The sequence below is a fragment of the Podarcis filfolensis genome, assembly GCF_964270895.1.
Source record: "Podarcis filfolensis genome assembly, chromosome: 6".
Classification (NCBI taxonomy): Eukaryota; Metazoa; Chordata; class Lepidosauria; order Squamata; family Lacertidae; genus Podarcis; species Podarcis filfolensis.
Window position 1 is genome coordinate 77,247,262 of NC_139609.1, and position 16,243 is coordinate 77,263,504.

The 16,243-nt window shown below is 43.8% G+C and overlaps 3 protein-coding genes across 4 annotated transcripts in view; 1 reads left to right on the forward strand and 2 right to left on the reverse strand.

Moving 5' to 3' along the window:
- Window positions 1-3,420, reverse strand: part of STK4 (serine/threonine kinase 4) — a 66,960-nt gene extending 63,540 nt beyond the window's left edge. The window contains exon 1 of the mRNA XM_083618854.1: window positions 3,122-3,420. Coding sequence (XP_083474980.1) covers window positions 3,122-3,147 — 26 coding nt within the window. The 5' untranslated portion in view covers window positions 3,148-3,420. The remainder of the gene's footprint in view (window positions 1-3,121) is intronic.
- Window positions 12-14,525, forward strand: TOMM34 (translocase of outer mitochondrial membrane 34). 2 transcript variants are annotated; one of them, XM_083619111.1, is made up of 7 exons: window positions 12-2,183; window positions 6,291-6,390; window positions 8,550-8,702; window positions 9,025-9,188; window positions 9,979-10,126; window positions 11,701-11,827; window positions 12,806-14,525. In XM_083619111.1, the coding sequence occupies exons 1-7, from the start codon at window positions 2,063-2,065 to the stop codon at window positions 12,896-12,898; spliced, it is 906 nt and encodes a 301-aa protein (XP_083475237.1). In that variant the 5' UTR covers window positions 12-2,062; the 3' UTR covers window positions 12,899-14,525. The 2 variants fall into 2 exon arrangements, with proteins under 2 accessions (XP_083475237.1, XP_083475238.1); XM_083619112.1 differs by having other exon boundaries at window positions 821-937.
- PABPC1L (poly(A) binding protein cytoplasmic 1 like) overlaps window positions 12,977-16,243 on the reverse strand; it is a 31,199-nt gene continuing 27,932 nt past the window's right edge. Inside the window, exons 16-17 of the mRNA XM_083618683.1 lie at window positions 15,998-16,086; window positions 12,977-15,743 (exon numbers count right to left, since the gene is read on the reverse strand). Of these exons, the coding sequence (XP_083474809.1) occupies window positions 16,003-16,086 (84 nt within the window). The 3' untranslated portion in view covers window positions 12,977-15,743; window positions 15,998-16,002. The remainder of the gene's footprint in view (window positions 15,744-15,997; window positions 16,087-16,243) is intronic.

The following is a 16,243-nucleotide window of genomic DNA, read 5'->3' on the forward strand; positions in this document are numbered from 1 at the left end:
GGGCAGGGAGAAAGGGGGCCGCGCGACACCAGGCCACGTGGTTTCGGTGGTCTTGGCGGCAGTTGCCCCCAGGGGGTTTGTTTTTTTAAAAAAAAATTCACGGTGGGCGTGGCTATGTCGCTCCTCGCCCCCCCATCCCGCGTTTCCTCACAAGCCGCAAAAGAATCATGATGCGTTTTTCTTTATGCCTCTGAACGAAGGGTTAGGCCACAATAAATAAAACGTTGAGGTGCTTTCAGAAGTTAAATCTAGCTAAGGAGTACGCAAGCCCCGCTGAACAAAGCGGGGCTTCTGTAAATAAGCTGATGCTGCAAAATGGCTGCCCAAAATGAGAGAAAATTAGCAGCGTTTCAGGCCCAACATAATCATCATGTTGTTGTAATTTGTTTCCTTACCTGCCACTGTGTGGGGAAGGTCAAAAGCCAATTTAAATATACAGCCATTAAAAACAGTTAAAACATTACATGCAGGGGAATAGGGCTTGTCATACTATATCTCAGGTGCTAAAGGGTACATCTTCAGCACCTGCCTAAAATAGTCCTGTAATGCTGTAAAGACAGGATACAATTCTTTTGCACCCTTACCTGGGGGTAGGGCTTCTGGAGCTCCACTCACTCATTTTTTATGTATTTTTTCTGAGTTTCAAAAGTTTACAAATTAATACTTATTTTCCAGATACACATTAATTTCACATTTGACTTTGCCTCCATGATTTCCCCTGTAATTTCTAAATGTGCTTTATATTAAAGACATTCTATGCTTTATCCTTTCCACACTGCAATCCACAGCAATCCAATCTGCTCAGTTCTGAGTAGATGCTTGTATACTTTTTTTTAAAGGATTGTGTCTTAATACACTTATCCTATCTTCACCTGGATGCAGGTCATATTTATGATCGTTACACTTGCTCCTTGCATTTACTCAAAGGAGCCACCAGGTCAGTATCTGGTTCCATTGTATTTTTGCAACAGCATAGGTTGAACTAGAGAAATGGGGACAGGCACAGCATCGCTCATATGTCAGGCAAAAAACATTCCTCTTCTCCCAGACTATTTGAGCAACCTATGGCCTTTTAAACTGGTGTTTGTGCTTTTGTTTTTGTTTGTTACTGTTACACATTTTTGTGTTTTTATATTGTAAACTGCCCAGTGATCCTCAGATGAAGGGCAGTACAGAAATGTAATAAAATGAACTTAAGGGCTGGAGGGATTTGGAGTCTCCCGGGTCCTGCTCTCAAATCACTACACAGTAGGACTTAACTTTAAGATTGTACAGCACGACTGCCATCCTAAAGCCACTTTCTAGGAAGGCCCGTTGACTTGGGGATTGATACCTCAGTGAACATGCGAAGGACTGGGGCTGCCTTTACTCAAGAGAACAAAATTGATCGCGGCATAAACTTCTATTAACTAGCAGCCATAAAAAGGTCCCCTGCGTTAAATAGAATTTGCTCCCAAACGCGGACGGGACTGCAAGGCTTTGCCTCGTAGGAATCTGCTGCCCAAGGACTTTTAGGGACTTGCTCCCAACTAGTGAACGTGCGCAAGATTGTAGCCCCATAGCGCAACTGGGCTTGTTGGATCAAGCCCTTTGCCGCTTCCAAACTGAAAAGTAATTTGACCGATCTTCATCTTGGAAGGTTGGGGGGGGGGGCGCAGGGAACGAAAGCAGACCGGTCCTATGCCATTACCGGGCGAAGGAAGGCGCTTGCAGCCGGAGCCTCCGAGGCGCACTTACTCTGAAGTAAGTCCCACTGAGTTTGACGCAGCTTCCTCCCACGCCAACTTAGAAGCAATTCGCAGCGAACTCAGTCGGGGCTTCCTCCCGAGGAAGCGAACATGTGCTAAAGGGGGCTGCGTCCCGCCCCCTCGCCTAAGTTTCGCGCACGGAGAGGCTTCTCGCCCTGCCCAGGCGCCCCTGGAGGGAAAAGGAGGAGCCTCTGGCGGACGGCGCCCGCCCCCTTGCTTAATCGAGCGCAGAGGGAGGAGGAGGAGGCTGCAGCCCCGGCTGCTTTCCTTTACGAGAGCCGGCGCCGGCTTCCTCGCACCCCGCGGCCGGCTTCATGGCTCCTGCGTCGCGGATCGCTGACCTGCGGCAGGCGGGCAACGAGCAGTTCCGCAACGGGCAATACAGCCAGGCGGCCGCCCTCTACGGCCGGGCGCTGGAGTTACTGGAAGCAGCAGGTACTGGCGGCGGGCGGCGAAAGCCCTGGCAAGGCCTCAGTTTCCAGGGAAGGCAGTCAGAGAAGGCTGGGGATCCTGGGCTGGGGATCCTGGGCTGGGGATCTACAGGGCTATAGTGCCCTCCTGCCTTGCCCCATAAAGGGGTGTACCCCCCCCCCGGTTTGTCTTTAGGCAAGTTATGTGTCTTCCCACCCAACCACCCTCGCCAGCCCAACCCATCCCTTAGTTCTGTGCAGTCTTTTAAGTCTCAAATATCGGCTGCCCCAAATTACTTCTATGGGGTGAGACTAGATCCAGAATCGTATATGCCGAGTATTAGGATTCAAAGCCATATTCCATCGGCGAATGTTTAACTTGCAAAAAAATGTTCCTCCCCCCCCCCCCATGCACTGATGACAACAACCCTGTGCTTTTCTCCTGCTCATGTGTGAATCACTTCCTGATTTGCAGAGTCATTAAGGGCCTTTATGGGGCTTGCCCTTAAAACATCCCTGCGAAATAGGACTGCACCCATTTTACAGTGGGTTAAATGGAGGCCCGGAGGAAGCCGCCACTAGGAGAGATGGGACCTAAATAGCTCTGTATGGTTGTGTGTGAGAGATAAGTCTTAGGTTTATTTCTCAGTGTCTGAAGCTCAAGGGATTTTACTAGGGATGGATACAACCCTGAGAGATTTTACTCAATTGTAGTATCTAGTTCTAGATGGTGGGGTGGCCTGACTAATAGGTAACATTGTATATTCTAACCCAGGTGAAGTCTTGTATATACAGAAATTAATAGTAATGGTGGTTTGGATTTTTCCCATAAAACCATCCCGTGCTGAGGAACATTTTGTGTTGTGTCGCCAGGTCCCAGATTGAGAACCCTGAAGCGTTTGATGCAAAAGTAAGGATACCACTATGTACGTTTGGAGACCGGGAATAGTTTTCAAACCATACCTGATGGCAGAATATAAAAACTCCATCCCATTAGCTGGCTTTGGGAGCTCTGGGCTTCTTTTTCTTAAACCAGCTCTTTAGGTAGAGTAGCGGTGCTTTATGGTCCTCTGGATTAATATGGAACAGCATTCTTTGTCACTCTACATATTCCTGGAATTGGCAGCCCATGGAGTACAAGGCACCCAACGTTGTAGGTTGCAGCGGGCAGATGAGTGGAAGATGTTTAAGTCTTCATAATTGCCCGGTCTTTTTGTTACTGGTAGCCTCTGAAGCTCCTCCACAGCCTTAGACTTATTAGGTCAGCAGGCTGTCTGCTGCAGTAATTGTGTCACAATGAGTAAGTTTGGTTACTAACAGAAAAACAGAGCCAGCAGTTGGACAGCTCGTGGGATACACTTTCTGTTTCCTTTCTTCTCTCTAGGCTCTCTCTTTCTGAGCCTCTGAGCTGTAGACTTTGCTTTCTGTTTCCTTTCTTTCCCTTGCATTCCTAATGGAGTTAAGGTGAGGGACAGAAGTTGATTTAACTGAGTTCTGGCTTTGGCCTTGTCTGCCCCCCCCCTCCTGCATATATACTGTAGTTTTTAACAATCTCTGTCAGGGCTTTCTTGAACATGAGAAAGGGAAGGACTTCTAGATGGGGGGCAAAAAACATTCTGAAATGGGGACACCCTGAAGAGCCATACACTTGCTGAAGAAATGAAAGGAAGTGGGGCTCTCTGGATTGGTGGGTGCCACAGAGAATGGAATAGGAATGTTTTTGTTTTTAAACTCACTGTACCTTCTATAGTGTTTTCTCCATTAGTGTGGACATCACATGGCCTCTGAGAGCTGTATCTTACAGGCTTTCCCCCGCTATTGAGGTACCAATTATAGTTACAAACATACATGTGATGTCTATCAAGAATACAAAGCACATGTGTGCTTTTTTATTTTTTTGGCAGCTTTCCACTTCAAAAAATCTACATGATATATATATGGGCAGCAACTGGATCCCTACTCTCTTGTATTTTAAAGTAACTTTAAAGTTGCATACGCATCTATCCTTATTCTAGTTATAGACAGCATACATTGTATTATTCCACTTCCATACCCAATTACAAAGAAATCTGCATTGGAAATGCCTACAGGAACACCCAGAAAGAGGTTTGTGGGCCATAGTTTGACACTAGTAAGCAGTGTAAGATTATAGGGAGCTAACCTTGGTTAAAATGGCTAACTGTCCTACTTTTAGTGCTGCAGCTCCAGCTCTCAGGAGTCAGTTTCCAGTTGAAATCAGATGGGTGCCTAGCATGATGGTGTTTAGACATCATCTGCTGAAGACATTCCTGTTTAATAGGCTTTCCCTGGGGTGTAACCCAGCGATTTATGAAAGATCAATTTTATATCTGATAAACAGTTTGTGTTCAGAGTTTTTAGGGTGGTTTTATTGTTTTAGAGTTTGTTGAATTGATTTATTGTTAGAGTTTGTGTGTCTGTGTTCTGGTTTCACTATGTAAGCCACATTGATGCTGTGAAGTGGTTTATAAACTTGTATAATGATAAAGGTAAAGGTAAAGGGACCCCTCACCATTAGGTCCGGTCGTGACCGACTCTGAGGTTGCAGCGCTCATCTCGCTTTATTGGCCGAGGGAGCCGGCGTACAGCTTCCGGGTCATGTGGCCAGCATGACTAAGCTGCTTCTGGCGAACCAGAGCAGTGCACGGAAACGCCGTTTACCTTCCCACCGGAGCGGTACCTATTTATCTACTTGCACTTTGATGTGCTTTCGAACTGCTAGATTGGCAGGAGCAGGGACCGAACAACGGGAGCTCACCCCGTCGCGGGGATTCGAACCACCGACCTTATGATAGTGATACTTTAAAAAGTACAGTCCTCTGTATGGTGTCTTCTGTTTAAAGGGCTATGCAATCTAAGTCCAGTTTAAAGAATCCTATGAATATTAGGCAGGTGCTTTAGTTGTACTGCTCATAACACCTAAACTTTTTTTGTTTAGGCAAGACATTATTTTCATTTATGTCTCCTTGTTCTTAAAAGTGTGTATATACTGATAATATATTTACTGTTTTTGAAGTGTTTTATGACTACCTAATGACTGTTTTATACCATTTTGTGTAAACCAATTTGATACGCTGCTTAACAAATAAGTAAAAATCTTGCTAAATAATGATTGGAGAGCAGGAGCCTTGAAGTTGTCCATCAGCATCTAGACAGCAGACTGAATAAGGCACACAGGTTGCCTGTCAGTTTTTCAACAATAAGTTAGATGTATTATATTTGGATTTAAATTACAGTAATTATTTTTCTAAATTTGCGCCTGTAGCTGTGAATTAATCTTATGCCACCTCCTACCCTCTCTTTTGGCAATGCAACTGCTTTCTTTGGCAGTGCCATTGGTTCATCTAGCTTAGTATTCTTTGTGCTGACTGGCTCCAGGGTTTTAGACAAGAGTCTTCCCAGCCCTACCTTGAGATGCCAGGACCTTCTGGAGCCAAAGCATGTGTGTCACTGAGTTACGCTCATCCCCAACTTCAAACCCACCAAGAGCATTGGGTAAATTTGCATCGGTCACACATTGTCAGCCAAACATGCCTCATAGGTCTCCTGTGAGGATAAAATATGCAATTGGAGTGTGAGACCATATGCATAGGGAATGGGAGACAATATATACTGCTTTGAGCTCTTTGAAGGTGAGCTTAGAAATGTAGTAAATGAGGATAGGGAGGGGACAGCACAAAGATCATGTTCAAATAAGGGACACTGCAGACAATCAGGAATCAATATTCTCTTTATAGTGCAGTAAAAAATGGTAAGAGTGCTGGTTAATGATGGTTTAGTGATGTTACTAAGAAGCCGCCCCATTCATTAACATTTTTTTCCAGTTGTGACCTCTGCCCCCACCTCCATCCTAGTTACTGGTCTTGAAGCTTTACACAAGGTAACAAGAAGCATCTTGCAGAGGTGGGGGTCCTCCGGATGTTGTACTACAACTTCCATCACCTGTGACCATTGGCTAAGTTGATACAAGTTGCATTCCAATACGTTCTGGAGGACCACATGTTCCTCATCTCTGTTGCAGAAGATGAGGCATCTCCAAATCCCACTATACCTTGCTTTGCACCAGAGGTACTTATGCTTAGAAATCTGACTTAATGTTCCCTTTTATATCTAGGGGATGCAAATGCAGAAGAGAGGAGTGTTCTTTTGTCCAATCGTGCTGCCTGCTATTTGAAAGATGGGAACTGTAGTCTCTGCATTAAGGATTGTTCTGAGTAAGTAGTTTCTGTCCTGAGGACAAGAGAATGGAAGTCTAGTTTACATATTCCTATAGATTGCTTCCTCTTACCGCTAGATGCCTTTCAGACCCTGGCTACAGACAGGGCCAACTCTGCCTAGTCAGAACCCACTCTCTACAGGTAGGGAATATTAGACAGGGTTGAAACACAACACACTTTGCCCACAAAGTTGCTGGGGAGGGGGACTTGTTCTGTTGTCCCTGCTGGCTGGAAGTAGGATTATCTTCCAGTGTTCATTCCTAAACTGCCCAAAATATAGGTGGAGGACAGAAGACTGTTAATGTGACTCTTCCAAACCAGCAGCAGTAACCAGGCATTTCAAATCATTGTATTTTAAGCTGGTTAAATAATTTTACTCATTTCAATTTAGTTGTGTTCCCCATGTTGTAGGTTTTGAATTTCAAACTTATTTTTGGATAAATAAATTGTTAAGATAAATGATTCAAATAAACAAAAGCCCTTTCTACTGCTTTCAGCAAAAAGTTGCTGCTGTGGGGGAAATATCACATTCTGCAATCTTTGGATGCAGTAGCTGGCCTATAAGCCATTTCTTGTGGTATTTATCTTGCTGTGTTTTCATTTTCTTTCATCTCCTCTTTGCAAACCATTGTCAAGCAAAGCAGCAGCATATGGATACTTTTCAATATATATTTTAAAACAATGTAGTAGCATCACATGCACATTTAACTTGCACAAATTCAATGACACACAGCTGTGACCACTAGAAAGGAAGTGGTGGCAAGGGCATTGCCTCAAGCGACGGCAGGAGCCTTCCAGGGATGGCTGCAAGTGGAGGGGAGAGATGAAGGAGGAAGGCAGACAGACAGACAGACGCTTGGGCAGAAGAAAAAGGCTGGAATGGAGCTGCAGCTTCTGCCTGCATGTCTCTGTCTGCCTTCCTTCCACCTTCCCCTCTGGTAAGCACAGCCGAGGGAACCGGGTTGCTGCTACCACCATCTCAATGCTCCTCTGCAGCTGCAGATGTGAGGGAAGGCAGTGGAGACACAGAAAGACTACATGCATCCTCTCAATGCTGCCACCATATGTGCAAGATTGAGGCAAGACCACAGAGACATGGGGAAGGCTTCTGCATGGGGCTCCTCCACTCCCAAGCTTGCCAGACAGCAGCCACGAATTTTTGGTGGGACACAATTTTGCACTTACTATACAAGCTACTTCTGGGAATAGAACCCCCATGTGTGATGCCGCTGCTATAGACAGCTAGACATAGATAAAGAAGGGGGGAGTCTGTCCAAGATAACATTAATCTTGTTGAGTATTCTCTGTGTGTGAGAATTATTTGTTCCAGAAACAGAGAAGAAGCAGAAGGCTAAAATTGTTTTGTCTATGCAAGGAAGTTTTCTGTGGGAACTGTTCTTTGGTTCTGTGTAACTTGTTGTGAGTCTCTTGCTTGCGCCTTGTGGTGAGAGAAGCGGAGAGTTAGTCTTGGACTCTAAGCATGCCTTGACTACGGCAGTGGTGAAATGTCTGTATATATTTGCTACCAATATGCATTTATGCCTGTCAAGTAAATTTCTACACTTGAATGAATCTTTATGAATGTTTATTGCCTACTGTGTGTACCTTCAACCCCAAAGAGGTTTCTAAGGAAGGAGCTGCGTTGAGATGTAACTCTGCTGAGTATAGATACTGGCACACACACACACACACACACACACACACACACACACACACACACAGTGAATGTGATGGCTGGACCCAGTCGTTCTAAACCATCCATCAAAGGTTGATGGATTGATTGAACAATTCTTGCATATGGAAAATTTCATTGCGAAATGGTGTGGCTTGCTCAAATAACTTTTATATGATGGAGAACCTGTGGCCTACAAGTGTTGCTTCTCTACAACTCCCATTGGCCAGGTTTCCTGGGACAGATTAGAGCTGAAATCCAGCAACAGCTAGTGAGCCAAGTTTCACATCCCTGCTTCTATAGTATTGTACATTTTATCTGCAGAGCCCAAGAGATACCCAAACTCTTCAGATACTTGAAATTTTGATAAATATGTGCTGTGCATGTGAACCCTCTTCCGCCAACTGAGTTTGAACATTGTAAATTCTGCTGTTTAACTTTTATTTATCCAGTAATCTTTTGTTGCCTTTTCTGCTGATTTTAGGGCCCTGGATCTGGTCCCTTTTGGAATCAAGCCCCTGTTGAGGCGCGCAGCAGCCTATGAAGCTCTTGAGAGATATCATTTAGCCTACGTGGACTACAAAACTGTGTTACAGGTTGATATCACTGTACAAGCTGCACATGATGGAGTCAATCGGTAATCCCATGCTCTGTGTTCAAAACGAATGTACAAAAAATTTCTAATGTATATTTTAGATCATTCTTGCTCCTTTCAAACTGGGTTTGTTTATTTACCTCTGGATAGTGGGTTCTATGTTGTTCCAGAACAGTTTGATATCGTTTAAGATGCAGCCCACCTTTGTTAAAATAAGCATAGATCTTGTCTATATTCCAGGCAACCAGATCTAGGAATGGAACTTCTGTGCTTTAGAGGTGTATAAATCATAATAGCTAGCTATCTGTTTATGGGAAGGTGACTGTGTCAAACAATGGCTAAACTAATAACTGTCCTCTTCCAGAATGACCAAAGCCTTACTGGAAAAAGATGGTCTTCAGTGGCGGCAGAAGCTCCCACCCATCCCATCTGTTCCAGTTTCTGCTCAGAGACGGTGGGAGCCCCCACCTGGAAGCCAAGAAGCTACTACAAGAAGCAATGAAAACGCTACCGCAGGAACAAAGCAAGGTGAGTAGTTCTTTTGCTTTAGGGATGAGAATGAGGGACAGAGCACACAGAGCCTCAACTAACTCATCCAAATTCCAACTGGCATTATCTTTCTGATAACTCTAGGCAGTTTAGAGAAACCACCTGGAATCTGAGGTGGGAATAGGGGCTTAGGGACACTTTAACAACTTCATCTGCAGAACTTGTGACCACCAAACTGAACACAGCCCATCAGTCAAGCATTGTGGCTTGCCATGTGCTTCATACCCACCCAGCCACCCTTTCTAGTTCTCTTGTCTCAGCAATAAAAAACAGACTTTTCAAAACTTATCAGATGCTCTCCATAACTTCGCTGCTGTGCTACATTTAGCTTGCTGCATCACAAGCAGCCCAGACCTGATCAAAGTACAGTTTCATTTGTGTATATACCTCAATTTCCATGTATTAGAGAAGAATATGCTTCTATTATATGTTTCCTGTTCCCATTGTTAGCTCCGTAGAGCTGGTACTGCAGCACAGTCTTTTTCTCCAGCACTTTTTTTCACGGACCCACTGAGATTTGCTGGAACTACTACCTAACACAAAAGGCTAGCTGTTTGTGTTGGCATTGAGTAGCTATTAAATTTGTGTCCTTGATGAGCCGTCTTCAAAAGGAGCTTTTAACAAGTATATCCTAACATAATAATTTGACTTTCAGTTGTTATAGTTCCACCCTCTGAAACATCAAGGACTGAATTTTTATTTGTGGTATGGCCCTCTGTCGTAGCCGCTTTCAGGGTTACACTGTGTTTTTTCTTGAAATGAATTTCAGTGCCTACTGCTGCCACAATGGATCGAGCAAATGTGTTGAAGCTGGAAGGAAATGAGCTTGTAAAGAAGGGAAACTATAAAAAAGCTGTTGAGAAGTACACAGAAAGCTTAAAACTCCATAAGCTGGAAGGTGCAACGTACACTAACAGGTAAAGCTAATGTAACCGTCTGACAGGTCCAGGTATACACCCTCAAATTACACTGTAGCACATTGTATCAGAAACTATTTTGACTGCCAATCCTAAAACTGTAATGTGGGTGGAAGATAATGGCTGCATTTGCACATAAAATGCCAAAAATGCACAATTTAAAGTTGGCTTCATATTCTGGCTTGTTTTGGAGCCGTTAACAATAGTTTCTGGGTTGCAAGAAACACGGAGCTAAAGCTTAGTGCTGAATCCTGACTTCTGCTGCGTTTCATGCAAAGGGAAGGGAAAAAAGTGGCAGAAAAGGGACTGCCTGCAGGTGCTCATCACTCTCATATATCTTAGGTTATTAAGCCAGGATTTTGGTTTACGGTTGTATGCAAATATGGTCAATAGGGATGCTTTGGGGTTGTGACATTTTTACTCAAGTGTAACATACACTTGCATGCCCTGCTTCCCTCCTATACTCCCATACTGCCCTATACCCGTAGATCTCAGGGCAGTTCACAACATAACCTGCTTTGATGGGGCCAGTCAGAGTCTCTGAGAACAGAAACAGGAAGAGCTCTCCCTTACTACTAATTCTGGAATTATCAGTCTCTCTGTGCTCCTAAAGAGGCCGATACCTGATTCATGCAGCTCATGAAGACTAGGTTTCAATAAGCCAACAGTAGGTTGGGAGTCATACTTGTAGGGGCCATGAGAGAGTTTGCAAAGGGGCCATTGGGGGAGACAATAGATAGATGGAAAGGTACTGGACACTCCAGGACCCAGTGTTTGCTAACAGCCTGGATGCACAAGTACAGGTCATCCTCATGAAGCCTAGTTCTTTTGGCTGATATGTTCCTGTGGGCTCTGTTTTCATTAAAGGAGTTAAGGGTACCTGGGTAGAGTCCTTTCCTCCCAAATGGTTTAGTTATGTTCTGTAATGATAGTATATGCAAATTATGCTCTGTATATACTGCTACATATTGTTTTATTATGTGCAGCATTCAGCTTCCTGAAAATACCAGCTTCCACATCTTTTTAGCTCCAGCCTCTTTAAAGGTCTACTTGAAAGGGGTTTTTTTTGGGGGGGGGGGACCTGTTGACAGAAGCTAAAAATGTGGATATGCAAGATGATGATCCTAATTGATCAAGGTGCAAATGGCTGCAGTCACATTGGTTTATTACAGATGAGCAGAAAGCAGCTGCATTTAGAAGCAGGAGAAGAAGATGATGATGATGTTGATGCTGATGATGTTGGCAGTCTAGCTCATTCAGGAAAACTGCAGTCATGACAGTTTTTGGGTGGGGTGTGAAACACAAGCTTTTTAGAAGTGCATTGTTACAACTTAATCATGGTTGAGTTAATGATGTTGGACTTGACAATTGTATTGGCAATATTCATTCATTCTACATATCAGTTGCCAAGAGCAATCATTCTATGAGAGAAGCCAATGGGTCTCAGAATAAAAATTGAGCATTTGAACACCTACCCCTAGCACCCTTTATTAGGTGTATGAGATCATTCCAAATGCAGGATTTCTATAGCAGTTGTTTCCAAAGACTGTTATATTTCCTTGCATACATTGTAGGGCTCTTTGCTACCTGAATATGAAGCAGTACAAGGAAGCAATTCAGGATTGCTCAGAAGCACTTAAGATGGACCCAAAGAATGTCAAAGCATTTTACAGACGAGCACAAGCATATAAAGAGCTCAAGGTAAGGAACTTCCTATAATTTTGGGTCACTGAGTTACAGTATGGGAAGTGCTTATTTTCAAGTAGATATGTGGCTTTTACTCCAGTTCCACCCCATTTGTTCCGGAGCAAGACTGGGAAATCTTTCTGGCTCCAGTGGCTAGATCTTTATCAATCATACACCTCTCAATCACACCATGTCATTGTGACATCACATGATAGGCGGGCAGCTCCATCTACCTTTCAAAATCCCTTGCATCTGGTTTCCAAGTGCTTTACAGCCACCTGGATGTTGGCTGCTTGGGAACCCACATTGGTTTAAAGCCCTTTGCAAACTTTCCTTTAAGCAAATGGGTGGTGGGACAGGCTCCTTTTTCCCACTTGCTTAGAGAAGCAGCACAGAGCTGCTTCAGATAATGTTTTGCAAATTCTTCTCTTGATGAACAGGGATTAAATCCTGCTGCCTTGGCTTTGTGATCCTGTTCACTGCCAAGAACAGGGTTTGCAGCCAATGCAGGATTAAACTTTTCCCATCAGCTGACGTCACCAATGAAAATGGCCTTGTGGGCTAAAGTGGACCCCCAGGTGGGCCAAATTTGCTGGCAGGTTAGAAGTTTCTGTCTTCCCATTCCAGAGGTTTGTAAGGGAGTTGACATCTGGAAGGTGGCTGCTTTGGGGCAACAGCTGAAGGCAGGCTCCTCAGGAAATTGAGATCATCAAGGGGGTGGGGGAATTGAGAGCATCCCAAAAAGTAATCAGAAGCATTTGTTTACTAAAGTCAACACTAAATTCAAGGAGTTGTTGGTGCCCATATGCTGCAAAGGATACCAAGTAGTGCTATGGACCATGAGATAGAGGATGGGGCTGTAGAAGTGGCAGTGCTCCCGAATGCACTAAATTCCAAATATTTTTATTAAATGTAGAGGTGCCACTTTTTGCTTTCTCGGGAGCACCTTTATTTGTCTCCTGCCAAATATCTGCATGTTTTCTTTACTTCCAGGACTACAGATCTAGTAAAGCGGATATCAACAGCCTCTTGAAAATTGAACCAAAGAACAGTGCTGCTCAGAAACTACTGCAAGAATTAAAATAACTCTTAAAATAAGAGAGGCTAAAGGCAACACCATACTCTTCTGAAGATACGTTTCCTGTTTTGTTTTGTTTTTAAAAAAAAAAATGATCACAGGGACCAGCCTGAATGCAGAGCCAGATGCAAAATTCACCTTTCAGACCTGTTGGCATCTTTCTGGTTCCTTGCTAAATCAGAGTTATTTGTTCTTCCTACAAAGGCTTCCAAAAGTTCATTGTGACCTTCTGAGAGTCACAACTTCCTAATAGAATTTCCAGAGTGGTAGCTGTACTGCAAGCCCCTTAGTCTAGCAAAATTTACCTTAACTCACTGAGAAAGAGATTATAGCAGACAGGGCGGCACTTAACTGATATTTTTTGGTAGGTGGGTGTGTTTTGCAGAGCGAAGAACTGCAAGCCTCTGGTTGTAGCTGCTTATCCATGTAGATAGCAGCACAATTGCAAGCTAAAGGCTTGGACTGACACAATGGCTGACGGATGTATGTTTTTCAAAAGTAGTCTCTGCTTTGCCTTAACTTTTGTGCACTAGGCTCCAGTTGAGCGTTCTGGTCTTCAAAATGTTCTAATGCTGCTTTTATCCTTTACCAAAGAGTCTGGTACGTTGTGCTGCTCTTATGCTGTGTGTACCTTTTGCAGACTTGCGTTCTTTTTTAGATTAGGCTGTTTCGTTTATGCTTAGCTTGATTGCCTGTTATGTTTTTTACACGTCTATTACTTTAGGATGACACTCCCTCCTCTGATATATGTTTGAAAGTAGTTATAGGCTAAACTTTCAGCTGAGGGTGAGGGCAGAAAGCCCAGAAAGTAGACCAGCATAGCCAATTTTCCTGCTTCATATAGAAAGAACATGCCCTCAAGAGTAGAGCGATCTGCATGTACAAAAACTTTTTGCCTACCTTCCTGCTCATAGACCTTCTTATGAATAGCGGCTGATAAAATTGATGTTGCTTCTAGCACTCCAGACTACAGGTAAGGTACCCATCTGGTAGAATGTTTCTTACTACGAAGAATCCCTCTGCAGAGTGACCTGTGCCCCCCTGTTATCCCTGACCAGGGCAGACGGGAGTTGAGAGTGCAACATTTGAGTACCACCACTTCCCCAGCTCTGTAGCTGATAATGAAATGGCAGGTGCCTTCTCCATCACCTGCTTTTCTACTTTTTTTTTAAATAGAAGGGCATTTATTGCAAGAGGCTTCACCTGCATTCTGATAGTGTCCAGGCAGCGGTTTACTTGTTCTTCTGCTCTTTGTGAAAACTAGGCTCAAAATTCCATAGCCAAGAAATGTCTGTAGCCTCTTTTGAGCCTGCCCTCCAGAGCAAGCTTTGCAGTCAGTCCCTCAACCTTGTATTAGTGAGAAGATAGACAATCCCCATTTTCTTTTGCCTTAGAGCTCATGCCTTTTTAAAGTTGGAGGGGGAGAGTTTTGCATATAGTCTCTTTAACATAGCCATGCACAGAGCAGGCTAGGCACCAAATACCCATTAACCCATTACTGTTAATGTTGCACTGTTCAGCAGAGTCTAGTAACAGCCGCCTCTCGCATCCATCTGGAAATATTGAGGGAAGAAAACTAAAATCAGCCTATGCTTCTGGTGTTTTGAACTTTTAAATAAATGTTTGGTTGCGCAACTTGTAGTTGTCAAACGGAAATTAATTGTGTCCACTTTGCAGCGCAGGGCCAACTGCAGGTGCCTGCTTGTGACCCCCTCTCTGGGCTCCTGGGACAATTTAACTACATCCAAGTTATAAAGGAGAACAGTCATATATTAATGTGCTACCAGGATATGAAGTTTATAAGGCATGTGTTGAACAAGTCAAAGTTTCTTTCCCAGCTCAAAGGTAACAGTACATATAAATATTTCAATTTCTACAGAATGCACACGTGGCTGTTGAAAAAAGGATATGCGCATGACACAGTGCAGAAGAAAAGTGTTTTTAAGGAGAGCAGGAATTCATTTCTCGCATCTCTATAAGAGTTATTTAAAAATGCAATTCAAAAACCCCTCCTACATGTGTCAAGTATGAGAACCAGTTGGTTTTCTTTAAAACAAACGAGCTCACAATGGTTTGTCCCAGTAATTTTGGCAGCCCATGGATCTATGCAACTGAGCAGAGTAGTTGTTCGTGCCATGTTGGACAGTGAACACTGACACAAGACTTGGTGATAAAGGAAGTGACGCTTCATTTCCTTTATCATGTCAACAGCAGCACGAACAAATAAAATAGTGCCACAGGCCCCAGTGGTGGTTGAAGCTTAAGGCTACTTAAAAATGACCAGCTTCGATAAATTAACACAATGTGGGGACCAATTTGTTCCACATCATTCTCACAACATATCCTTCCCATACAAGCAGTTACTAGAAAAGCACCTGTGAAAATACTCTTTAAAGTGTGAATACAATTGTTAGTGGGAAAAGAAGCTGCAACGACTCTTAAGTGCACAAAAGAAAGTGATTCAAAAAAGGCTAGATTTTTGCACGAATATTTATATACATATACCCCCCCCAAATACCAGTAAATAGTTGGACAGAATATATATTAACCACCTGTGCCTTGGGACTGCAAACGCATATGTTAAATGGAGAAACTCTAAATTAGAATGCACCGAGAAGTTTCTTGTAGCCATCCTGACTGTAATGGGAAGAGGAGCTCAATTTGCCCATTGATAATCCACTAGTTGTGCCTAGAGTAGTTTGGGACCACGGCTGGGCACTGAGTCTGAGTGAGATCCAGACCACGTGCAGCAAATTTATGGTAACAATGAAGCTGCTGCAGAAGCAGTGTAGACATGACGGTTGCAGAAACAGGCAAAGTCGAAGTAGTCATTTGATCAGTACCAATTGGATCCTAAAAAGGAGTGAAGCAGAAAGTGTCAGCTTCACACATGCAGCTGCAACACTTTCCTACTTGTCCCTCACCTTGCCAAGCAGATGACCTTGTATGAATAGGTCCTTCTGTGTTAGCAGTTCTCAACATGGAACCATGTCTTTGCATCAGGTCCCCAATGCAATGCTTGGGCCTGCTCTCCTTCCCTCCCTCTTACATATTTTGGCCAAAACCAAGTTTCTCACTTGATCGCTGTGCACTCCTTACCAACCCACCTTGGTCACTGAAGAAATGCTGCCGAGTTGCTCTTGTGGGATGCTTCAGAGATTTGGTGCACTTGCAGTACGGCAACAGCCTCCTCAATCTACAAAAGCAAAGCCCAGGATCAGACAGTCATTTATTACAGCCAGTTGTACTGAGATGGACTCGGCAAATCAACATGGAGCCCCTTTAACAATACTAGGTGCATTACTCTTCCCTGAAAAGCAGAAGTGGAATGCCTGTGGCCTGCCAGATGTTGC